Source organism: Camelus dromedarius, chromosome 19 (assembly GCF_036321535.1).
Source record: "Camelus dromedarius isolate mCamDro1 chromosome 19, mCamDro1.pat, whole genome shotgun sequence".
Taxonomy (NCBI): domain Eukaryota; kingdom Metazoa; phylum Chordata; class Mammalia; order Artiodactyla; family Camelidae; genus Camelus; species Camelus dromedarius.
This window is the reverse complement of record NC_087454.1, coordinates 28,617,910-28,629,411: the sequence shown is the minus strand read 5'-3', so window position 1 is coordinate 28,629,411 and position 11,502 is coordinate 28,617,910. Positions and strand designations below refer to the sequence as shown.

General features: G+C 58.2%; 2 protein-coding genes across 4 annotated transcripts in view; one reads left to right on the top strand and one right to left on the bottom strand.

Moving 5' to 3' along the window:
• Positions 1-726: 726 nt before the first annotated feature.
• On the top strand, positions 727-3,218 carry DNPH1 (2'-deoxynucleoside 5'-phosphate N-hydrolase 1). The gene is given in 4 exon segments (XM_064476508.1): positions 727-927; positions 2,419-2,487; positions 2,665-2,775; positions 2,961-3,218. Coding segments are annotated over 4 exon segments (516 nt in total). The 5' UTR covers positions 727-740; the 3' UTR covers positions 3,110-3,218.
• Positions 3,219-3,639: 421 nt separating this feature from the next.
• Positions 3,640-11,502, bottom strand: part of CUL9 (cullin 9) — a 33,815-nt gene continuing 25,952 nt past the window's right edge. For all 3 annotated transcript variants that reach the window (XM_031434656.2, XM_031434657.2, XM_031434658.2), the window contains exons 31-41: positions 10,733-11,078; positions 7,269-7,409; positions 6,986-7,150; positions 6,668-6,831; positions 6,215-6,308; positions 5,626-5,700; positions 5,371-5,481; positions 5,170-5,287; positions 4,752-4,885; positions 4,059-4,132; positions 3,640-3,973 (exon numbers count right to left, since the gene is read on the bottom strand). In XM_031434656.2, the coding sequence (XP_031290516.1) occupies positions 3,787-3,973; positions 4,059-4,132; positions 4,752-4,885; positions 5,170-5,287; positions 5,371-5,481; positions 5,626-5,700; positions 6,215-6,308; positions 6,668-6,831; positions 6,986-7,150; positions 7,269-7,409; positions 10,733-11,078 (1,609 nt within the window). In that variant the 3' untranslated portion in view covers positions 3,640-3,786. The remainder of the gene's footprint in view (positions 3,974-4,058; positions 4,133-4,751; positions 4,886-5,169; positions 5,288-5,370; positions 5,482-5,625; positions 5,701-6,214; positions 6,309-6,667; positions 6,832-6,985; positions 7,151-7,268; positions 7,410-10,732; positions 11,079-11,502) is intronic.

The window sequence follows — 11,502 nt, the reverse complement described above, 5'->3', positions numbered from 1 at the left end:
CCGAGAGAAAAGGGCTCCAGGGAACAGCAAATGCAAAAGATCTGAGGCAAAAGCATGGCCAGGTCGCTTGAGGAACAGCCAGGAAGCCAGTAGGACCGCAGAGAAGTCAGTGAGGGCAATCAATGCAGCTGGGATTAGAGAGGAAAGAGGGTCTCCAGATCCTGTAAGGGCTGGTGGGGCCACTGGGGCTGGGTTTGGGGTTGTACCCCAAGTGAGATGGGAGCCATTGGAGGGTTTGGCTGAGGAGGGTCATGACCTGACTGATGGGTTCACAGGGTCACCCTGCTGGAGACCATACTGTGTAGCAGGAAAGTGGGGAGGCTGCTGAGAGAGACGGTGGAGACTAGGAGGAGGGTGGCGGCAGTGAAGGGGCAGGTAAGTGTCAGAATCTCTAAATATTTGTCAAAGAGAACCGATAGGAGTTGCCGGTGGATTGGATGTTAGGTCTGAAGGAAAGAGAAGAGTCAAGAATGACTCCGAGGTTTGGGGCCTCCAGCTGGGAGGATGAAGTTGCTTTTGGCAGAGATGGGGAGACCTGGGGGCGGCGGCGAGCGGTGGGTGAGGTGGGAAGGACCCCACCTTCTGCCGGGACAAGTGAAAGTTATGAATCGGGGAGGCAGTGGGTTCCCACACGTGGGTGTTGCGGGCGCCTGCAATTCACAGGTGTGGATGCTCGGGGCTGGGCAGGTCACGTGACGTGGGCGGGCGCCCCCTGGCGCGGGGAGGAGCGTGCGGCGGCGATGGCGGCGGCCGGAGCGCTGGAGCCGCGGGCGACTAGCAAGCCCGGCCGCCGCGCCCTGTACTTCTGCGGGAGCATCCGGGGTGGACGCGAGGACCAGGCACTGTACCAGCGCATCGTGTCGCGGCTGGGGCGCTTCGGGGCGGTGCTCACCGAGCACGTGGCGGCCGCCGAGCTGAGCGCGAGCGGTGAGTCCTTCAGAGCGCGGGGCGGCGGGGCGGCGGGGCGGCGGGGCGGGCGCGGGGTGGTCGCGCAGTGAGTCCTCCGAGTCGGGGCGGCGAGGCGGACGGGGCAGGCGCGCGCTCTGTCCAGGTGGCGGGGCTGGTCCTCCTGTGGGGTTGCTCCCACCAGCGCCCCTGCCCGAGAAGTAAAGGGGCCCCAGGCACAGACCCCGCGCCTCCTAGTACACCGCCCCCGGGAGCCCACTCTCCGCATTCAGTTACTGTCTTGATATTCGGTTTCTTCTTGGAGAACTTCCTTGGGCTCTTTCCAGAGGCGTTTGTAGGGAGGAGGCAGACTGGGAGTCGGCATACCTGCTTCAGTTCCCACTTCTCTCGCTGCCATCTTCTCCCCCACCTAAGACTAAGGTTATCCTCCTACTTCCCCCTCTGTGGCCTCGAGGTATCAGCCCTCCCTCAGAGCCACAGACCCCAGTTCCCGCCACCACCGTCTTTCTCACGCCCTCTATTCAGGCTGCTACTAACGTTCTGCCCCTGCTGCGTGGTTGACCAGGCTCCTGGCTGACCTTGCACTCTGGAAATTGTGCCAGAATTCGTGCTTCTCTGATAACAAAACCTTAAGTGGTTCCCCCTTACCCCGCCCCGGAGCAGATCCAGGATTTGTGGGACCTAATGCAGTCCTCAGAGACTTCTTTAAATCAGCTTTCAAAATTGCTGAGGCATTGGAAAGAAGCCAGAAGCCTGTGCCCCTGAGAGTTCAGGTTCATTGGTTTCAGGGTCTGTCCACTCCTGCCTGATGGCTCTGAAACTTGACTGAGCTCAGCAATCTGAGGGAGCCTGTTGAAAATGGAGGTCCTGCGGTAAAGCCTCAGAGTCCATTTTTACCAAAATCGGCTGTGATTTGGGTGTCTGTGAGCCTATGACCCTGGATCAAGCTGGAACGCTGGGACCCCAGCACCTCTCCTGCCTTCCTTCCCACCACCTCCTACTAGTTACACTTGGCATTTGCACCCTGATTCTCAAACTGGTGGGTATGAGGATCACATGGCGAGCTCAGGCAGCAGCCCGGGCACACTGACACCTGGCTCTTTGTAGCTTGCTCATGTTCTCAGGTGATTCTCATACCCACCAAAGCCTGAGAGCCTGTTAGGCTCTCGTTTCCTTGCACGGGCCAGTCTTGGCTCCTGCCTGCCTTCCCCCAACCTGGGATGCGATTCCTTCTCCTCCTCACCTCTGATTAACAGTAAGTACGTCCTTCTCTTCATTACACCCGTATCACTCATCTGGCCCTAATCACAGAACCCCTTGCACAGGACTGCATTTTTCTTGTGGGCTGTTGCATTTCCTCACTCCTACCAGTGAAATCAAGTGTTGGGCAGGCTTGGGGGTCATCTGTTACGTCTCCCCCCTTCCCTGAGCAGGCTAGGTTTGGGGATGTCAGGCAGAGGAGAGAAACTGTGGAGCAGCACGGGGCCCTGACCCACTTTCTCTCAACCACAGGGGAAGAGGCTGCTGGGAGTGACAGGCTCATCCATGAGCGGGACCTGGCCTGGCTGCAGCAGGCAGATGGTGAGGGGCCCTCCCTTCTACTGGCAGACTCCCCTGGGCGTTAGATCCCCTGGACACACCTGGCCTCCCCACCTAGAAGGGACTCCCTAGAGCACCCCCTCGCCCCATCACACCCAGGCTCTGTCATCTCTCCCTCTCAAGGCCGAGGGTGAGCCTTGGTCTCATCTTTCTTCCCAGTGGTTGTGGCAGAAGTGACCCAGCCATCTTTGGGTGTTGGCTACGAGCTGGGCCAGGCTGTGGCCCTCAGTAAATGAATCCTGTGCCTGTTCCGCCCGCAGTCTGGCCGAGGTGAGCACTCCCAGCCCTGGTGGCCACCCCTTTCTCCCTCCCCAGCTCTCTGAGGACCTGGCCCTCAGCTCCTTCCTTGGGGAGCCCTGAGGCCACTGCCCACCCCCTAGAAAGGGACAGGACTGGGAGCTGAGATGAGGGCAGTGTGGGAGGGAGCCTCTTTCACCTCCCTCTGCCCTTCCCAGAACTTTCAGCCATGATCCGCAGAGCAGCTGATGGCTGGCGGTTCCAGGTGTGGGACTACGAGGAGGCAGAGCTGGAGGCCCTGCTGGACCGGTACTTTGAGGTGGATTCTCCTGAGCAGGTGGCTGCCTCCCCTGAGCCGACCGCTTAAGTCAAGTTTACTTGACTTACAGTTTACTACATTCTTCTGAGCCCACGCTCTGCTCTAGTACCATTCCTACTTCTTAGCCCCTGAACCAAATTAAAAGGTAGGTTGATGATTCTCTTTCTGTCTGTATGGGGTGAGGGGCAGGTCCTCAGTAATATCCTCTTAACTCCCCCTTCACTTCAAGGTGTAGAGAGACCCTTTAAAAGTCTACAGGCCCCCAAGAGGAGGATACTTCCTAAAGCCCTCACGCTCCCACCAGGAACATTCAAGAGTTTGGAGGAAGCCAGTCGTGGGGGAATGTCCATTCCTCACTCTGATGCTTGGCTGGGTCCCAGCCAAGTGTACCCGCCTGGACCTGGCCCTGTACCCTGTGGACCCTCATATCCCTTTGTCAGCGTAGGTCATGAGGTCTGCTGTGGCCCCTCTGTGATGATGCAGTAGTATGGATGTCTAAAGAAAACAGTGGAGGAAGAGGAGGTTTGGGTGTGTGGGAGGGAGCGGGGAGTTGAAGCTGTCCAGCTAGCTTCCAGGGAATATATGAAAAAAGTTTATTCAGTAAACAGAAGGTTCCACAGACACGAGGAACCACCTCCCCCTGCGAAAGGAGGAAAGGGGCGCCCGCCCAGCCCCTGTGGTCTCCTGACTCCAGGGCGGCTCCAGGCCCCCTGCGTCCTGCCCCCTCAGTCATAGGCGTCGTCATCATCCTCCTCGTCTCCAAAGAAGAATGTTTCCCGCTCCAGATTCTCAGAATCCTCGTCATAGGAGAAGCTGTCGTTGTCCAGCTCTTCATCAAAGTCGTCCTGCTGCCACTCGGGCATGTCGTCGTCTTCCTCCTCCTCCACCTCCAGCCCCGAGGAGCCCTGGGGCCTGGGAGCGAGCATCACACTCAGCCCCAGAGGAGGCGTGGCACCTCCCCCACTACCCGCCCCGTCGCTCTGTACCCCCTACTCACTGACTGCTGTGCACGTTGGACCCTTTTGCCTCCCGAGCCTCTAATGACGGACTCTGGAGTCCAATCCGGAAATCCTGGCAAGGAGACAGGGGTGGTGGGGAGCAGGAGAGGACGCTGGGCTTCTGTGCCTGGCATTCCTGCCACCCACGTTCTCTGAGGGCTTATGAGGTGCCAGGCCCCTGCCCGGACCAGGCCCACCTCCTCCCCTCACTCGGCACAGTACTTCACAAGCACTGCCTTTGTGGAATGGCTCAGAGGTGCTCTCCAGGGACCCAGGATACCACCCTGGCGCTTACCGTGGGCATTCATACTGCTTCTGCCCAAGTTACTTATTGCTCCCCGAGGGCAGATTCCTAGCTTAAGACTCAGTGTCAGTGGACTAGGGCTGGAAAGAACCTTGGATCCCTGGCCCCAGTCCCACGATTCTGAATCTACATCTGGGGAGAATCTTCTGAAAAGGTTCCCCAAGTGATTCTGAGGAGCAAGCACTGGCCAGATACCCTTGATCTGGGCTGACTCCTGTGTTTTGTAGGCGCCAGGCAGTGGATGGGCAGGCAGGCTGGCCTGGGAGCTGGGACATACGCCCAGGCCTCCCGGCACATATTCGCCCTCCATGCCTTTGCTTCGGATCCCCCCAGGGCTGGAGGACCCCACCGTGTGCCAAGTGCGGGGAGAAGGGCAGGTGGGCGGTACCTGGGTGGAGTGCTGCAGGATGGCCAGCAGCCGCTCCTGGATTCGCCGCAGCAGCTCCAGGCCCGTGTTGAGGTGCTCGGGCCGCAGGAGGCGCAGTGAGGAGGCCAGGTCTCTGCCTCGCAGCAGGGTCTCCTCTGCGAGGGGGCAGAGCACAGGGGATCCCTCTCTTCCCTTCCTTCCGCGGACACCTACTGACACCCACCCCTCTACCAACATTTACCAGGCATAGGCCTGGCCACTCACTCCCACGGGGCTTACATTCTAGGGGTGGGGACAAGTTGTGTCAAAGGAAAGGTCATCTGAGGCTCTGGCCTGTACATCTGCAGACCTGAACTTTACAAGGCTGATGGCAATCAGGCTCTGAAGCACAGGAAGCGTGAGAGGTGGAGTGGGGTGGGTGCCAGGGCAGGGGCCTCACCAAGGAGGATCTGCAGGGCGTCAGTGTGCAGCTCCAGGTTCTTTGTCTGCTGTTCTACCACATCCATGTGCTCTGTGTCCTGGTTGTAGAAGCTGTACACGCAGGCGTAGGCAAGCACCTGCGGGGGCCGTGTCAGCCCACTCTTGCCAAGGCTGCCTCCTCCCTCCCCAACCTGGCCCAGCAGCCCCCCAGCCCAACAACCTTTCGCGCCTGCTCAAGACCCCGGCAGGCATCGCTGAGGAAGGTGAAGGACTTGGGTGGGGGCACCTCATGGATGGCAGATACACGGTTCCGCAAGTTCACAGCGAAATCCTGTTGGGGGTGGGGGGTCAGGGCCAGCACAGGCACCCCCGCCCGCCCAGTCACACCAGCCCTCCTTGGACCTCTGGCCCTGCCCGCCTGTCTGGCCCTGCCCTCTGACCCCCTCACCCACCCAGGTGTCCCCTCCCTGCTCACCCGGGCCTGGTGATGGAAGGTGCACCGCTCGTTGTAGTCCTGGAACCGCTTCTCCTGGCGAGCTGCTCTGCTCACCTGGTGAGGACAGGTGGAGAGGACTGCTGGGTGGTTGGCAGGATAGGAAGAGATTAATACTCAGACCAGCTACCATTCATGGAGGCCTTCTGACACTTCAGCCAGATTTCTGCATTTAATCCTCATAACTCTGAGGGAGGTCGGCCTATCAACCCCTTCTACAGATGAGGGTGCTGAGGCTTAGACAGGTTAAGTGACTCCGCAGTGGAGCCAGGCTCTGAGTCAAGTCCTTGCCCTGCCCTGCCCTGCCGTGCCCTAGTACCCCGAGAGTGCCCGGCCCACCTGGCTTCTGTAGCCACCTCGGTGTGAGAAGTCCAACTCTGGGGCTGAAGGTCCTTATGCCCAGACCTCCCAGGACAGAACTCCTAGCACCTGCAGGCCCAGGTGGCTTCTGTCTTCACCCCACTGAGCCTTTGCCCCAACAGCTGCTCGGCTGCTCTGGACACAGAGCCCTCTTTCCCCAGGGCCTAGCCGCAGCATCCCATCCTGACTCCTCCGGGAGCCAGCCCCTTACCATGGCAGAGCAGTTGTAATAGTCCTTGTGACTTGGCTTCCAGGACTTGAGGCAGCGCCAGCAGAATCCATGGTTGCACTTGGCACAGGTCATGCTATGGAGGAAGCTAGATGGTCCGAGGGCTCCTGGCTCTGGCCAGGGCCACGTCAGGAGCACTAATAACGCACCACTGAAGACACCTTGACCCCTCCCTTTCCCTCACAGTCTTCTTAACCTGACCCATCCCTACCGACCGCGCCCTGGCTTCTGTTTCCCTCACGCAGCACAGACTTAAGAGTGGGGGAAGGAACACTCAGGCCCAGGAGTTACTCTAGAGGGTGCCGAGAAGGTGGCTGAGTAGCTGCCCTTGTGTGCCAAGCTTTCTGGTAAGCCCACAGCCCCTTCCTTCCGCCTGGCCTCCCACCCTCTCCCATGCCCCCTGACCCCACCGGTGCCACAGTAACCCCTTCTTACTGCAGACACCCCTCGTTCTTCTCAATGGGAGCCTGACAGCTGGGACAGCGCTTGGAGATGAGCTTGGCCAGATGTTTGCTCTGGGCCTCGACGCTCATGCCATCATAGTAGCCGCCGTCATCAACCCACTGAGACATGTGGCCACAGCTGGCAGGGTAGTGTGCCTAGAGCAGGAGGGGGCAGTGAGGGCACAGTCCAGCCCTTACTGCGTGGGAGAGAGGGCGGGGGGGTCACATCGGGGGGACGGCAGCAGGCTGAAGACAGGGCCACAAGGGGTATAGATCCTGGCTGGAGGGCAGGGCAGGGGTGGGCGCCCACCTCAGGGAAGCTACAGTTGAAGCAGGAGGCCCAGCCACACTTGGAGCAGGTGGTCCCACAGCCCAGGCCCTGGCGGCACAGGATGCGGTCGCAGCCCTGGGGGTTGGTGCACCAGGTCAGGTTGGAGCAGCTCTCCACGTAGCCACGCAAGAGGGCCTTCTCGTACTGGGGGGATGCAGGTGGCAGGAGGTGAGGGCCTGGGACGCCACACCTCCAGGCCCCCCGTGCGTCAGCCGGCTAGATCCCTGGGGCTGTGTGCCGGAGCCTCCCAGGGCAGGGGTACCTTGGAGATGACTTCTGGCGAGGAGACGATGGCGCGGATGAAGGCTCCTGTGGGCTGCGCGGGGCAGTCAGCAATCGGGCAGGTGCAGTTCAGCACAAGGTTCTGCTCGATTCGAGTCGTCAGATACTCATTCCAGCAAGACTAGGAGGGACACAGGAGGGGCGGCATGGGAGCAGCATAAGAGTGACTAAGCCAGCGCCCCTGCCGGGGTGTGCGAGGCCACACACAGCCTGCTTCGACAGCAGCCTCAAAGCGGACCCTAATCTTTCCGGCTCCCAAGGGTTTTCCTGAGATTGGCCCAAATTTCAGTTCACTTGGAGGACGTACAGGCTGGGGTAGTAACCTGAATATAATCATTGTTGAGGTGGACGTGAAAGGAATGAGTGAAGAGAATCAAGAAAAAGGAGAAGATTCAAGTTGTAAGGAAGATTTGGAGAAAGCAAGAAGGGAGGTCGGGGGGCCGGCCGGGGCCACCGCACGGAGGCCTGTCCTGCTCCATCTGCTCGCGTCACTGCCCGGCTCCATGATCCTGCCTCCCCGGACTCAGCCTCCTCAAAACAGCCCCACCTGCTGCACCCCCAAGCCCTCCTCAGCCACCCCGCCACTCCCCCATCACCAGTGCTGGAGCCTTCACAACTCTCAAATCCTTTTCTTGCTCCCACATCCCAGGCCATCATCCCCTCTCACCTAACCTGCTGTGGGAGCCTGCCCTGAGAAAAGCTCTTCCCACCCTTCTCCCCACGCTGCCGGCGACGTGGCCTGAGCACCTGAGCCTCCCGAAGACTCCATTAACCACCCCATCCTTACACTGCTGACTGCCGAGCCTCCCAGACAATGCAGCTCGACTGCAGGGGAGCGGATTCAAACCTCCAAGAGAGATAGGAAGTACTTTACTGGACTATTTTCACTCAAGGTATTAAACAAAGCAAACCCCTTTTTACAGTGAGACAAGCCCAGGTAAATCGGGAAGTTGAATGCAAAATTCTTGTATTTTTGAGATCATACAGAGAAAATTTCTCCAAATTCGGAAGCCCACACTGGCAGGCACACAGGTGCCGTGGGCTGGGAGCACTGCTCTGAGGGACAAAGGCCAGCATCCCAGTCCGGAGCCCGCACCACTCCCCCAGGGGGCCCCTCTGCTTTGAGCCTGCCCTTGGCTTACACTGTCCCCACTGCCCGGCTCAGATGGAGTGCGGTCTCCAGCCTGGACTCCCCATCCCGCACCCTGCCCCGCCAGCTTCACCCTGGGAAGCCTCCTCCAGCTGCTGCAGACCCCAGGGTTTCCCATCTCTGATGGCTCCTGCTTTGCCACTTGTGCCGCTCAGCTGTGACTTATTCCTAGGCTCCTCCTTGCCTGAGACATATTCAATCAGCCTGTCTTTCTCAGTCCCATTTTCAGGTTCCCTGTCTCACGTCTATGGGGTCGGGGCATTCCACGCTCAGTGCCCTGGGTGGTACCAGCCAAGTCTCTCCACTTAATTCCAGATTCAAGAGTCCACTGTCCACTGGCCAGTCACACACAGTGTCCAACAAAGCAGCTCAAACTACATGTGGCCACAACAGATTGAATTTCCCCTAAAAAACCTGCCCTCTGCCCCAGCCCTAACATTTCCTCCAACCTAGTAAAAGATAACATCCCATCCTCCCAAAGGCTCAGTTCAAAACCCCAGGAACTGCCCTGATTCCCTTGTCCTAAGTCCCCACCTCTCACCCTGTCAGTGCCACCTCCAGACATGTCCCAACCTGTCCACTCTCCCTCCACTGTCCCTACGCCAACTGCCACCATCTCTTGCCTTAGTACAACAGTCTCTGAACCAGTGTCCCTCCTTCCACTCTGGTTCCGTCCAAGCCTTTTCTCCACATAAAGTGATCTTTTCAAAAATGGAAATCGGATCATATCACTCCCCTGCTTAAAACCCACCATGGCTTCCCATGAAGTAAAAGCCACTGTCTCTGATGTCAACCCAATCGGGCCCCTGTCTGCCTCCCAAATCTCCTCCTCCTGCTGTCCCCCAGCATTCCTGGGCTTTAGCCACCAAGCTCAGCTTCTCTGCACTTGCCATTTCCTCCATCTGCCATGCTCTTCCCAAGACAGTCACCTCCTCAGACTGGCCTTCCCCATCCAGAGTCCCTGATAAATCCTTCATCCCACTCCTAACCTTTGTCACCTCCTATGACATGACCCCATTGTATTATCTTCCCTGCACTTATAGGAGTGTGGAGGGGGCGCCCTGGGGTGAGACTGCCAAAGTCCACATCCTGACTTCGGGCAAACTGCTTCTCCTTTGAGTGCCTCCATCTGCTGGTAAAATGGGGCTGTAAAAACACGTACCTCACAGCACTGCTACAGGAATTTAGCAAGACGATGCCTGTAAAACAGCACAACAGCACAGAGAGAGTCCCCTGTGTGTCAGCCGCGGTTATTGCTCTCGGGTCATCTGCTGGCATCTCCCGCTCCCTCGCACAGCACCCAGTGCTAGGCACGGAGTGAGTCCATGAAAAGTGTTAGTTGAATGAAAAAGTGAAAAGTGTAAAGGAAATAATTAAGAACCTGGAAGAAGGGAGCAGAGGCAGCTATGTGAGAAGAGTAGCCTGGAGCCGAGAGAAAGGGAAGGAGAGAGGGACACGCACATGCCCAGGCCACCCACCACCGGGGGGCGCTGCGGGGACAGGCGGCTAGAACTCATGGCAACAAGGCGCTCCTCCAGTTACGATGGGTTTGGACCTGGCAGCAGTTCTAAGAGCTGTGAGGCACCTGGGGGTGCCTGCCTGTGAAGACTCCATCTTCAGCCTCTCTGCTTCCACTTTACAACAGCCTGACTCCTCCTACTTCCCTTCTGCTTCTGTGCTGTTTTCTGGCTTAAACCATTTCTTTTTATCTTTATATTAAATAAGAGTATATATGATAAAAGAAGTGATGTTCTAGGATAAAGAGCCTAGAATGGTGTTAAAGAAACCATAAACCATCGTCATCAGCAATTTAATAACACTTCTCATTCGCAAAGTGCCCTGATGTATATTCTGTATGTGTGTGTATATACCATCTACCTACCTACCTACCTACCTACCTGAGTTCCCTCCCTCTCTCTACCTGTCTATCTCTCTATCTCTAGTTCTCAAATCTGGCTGAACATTGGAATCACCTGAGGAGTTATTAAAACTCCAGATGCCTGAGTTTCTGAGTTAATTGGTCTGGGTACACTGAGCAGCAGGATTTTAAAGGCTCCCAGTCATTACAATATGCAGCAAAGTTTGAGAACCACTGATACACGTTGCCAGATCCTAGCAATCAACTTTCAGAGTGTCACAGCAGGTGACACATGACAAAACCAGCTTAAGAGGGACTAAGAGACTCGTCCAACATTGTCCAGGGTGGGAAATGGCAGTGCTGGGGCTGGAACCCAGAGGTTCCCGAGGACTGTGCCCGGGGAGGAAAGCAGGGGCAGGAGGGAGCGGGGCCTCACCTTGCAGCAGTAGTGCATGCAGCAGAGGGACGGCAAGTCATCATCGGGCTCCAGGAGGCTCACACAGACAGGGCAGTGGTCGGGGCGTGCGGGGGCGGCCTGGGCCTGGGGGACGCACAGCCCAGCCGCCAGCAGCAGTGGCTCAGGGTTTTCGCTGTAGCTCTGCAACAGCTGTTCGGCACCCCAGTGGGAATGAGCCAGCAGGTGCTGAGCCACATCGGGCTCCAGGTTCAGCGTCTCCTGCACCTGCTGCACCATCTGCTCCATCAACCCTTCCACCTCCTGGGGGCTCATGGTGCGGCCTGCGGGCAGCTGCAGGGATGCCAGGGCGGCCACAGCTTCTGGGCTTAGGGGAGAGAGCAGTCAGCGGTCAGTCTCTTTGCCCTGCGTGTCCAGCCTATTAGCTGAACCCCATGCCGGCCCCGCACCCCCGACTTGTGCATCCCTCCTCGCGCTTGCTTAACCAGCCTGAGGCTAACCACCCAAGCCACGTGTCCGAGCACAGCCCCCACAGAAGCACCTGTAAGTAGGGGTGGGGCTGGCTGCTGCAGTGATCTGGGCACTACCGGAATCTAGAGGGCAGGGGTAAGGACGCCTTGCTCCTCTCCAAGGGTGGTCTGTGGACCGGCAGCAGAGGCGTACAGGGAGTGCTGCTGACTCAGGATCTGCATTTTAACAAGACCCCCGGGCGCTGTGTGTGCACGTGAAAGTCTAAGAAAGACTGTTCCAGAGAACGCACTTTACACACAGCGCAAACAGCGGGCATAAAG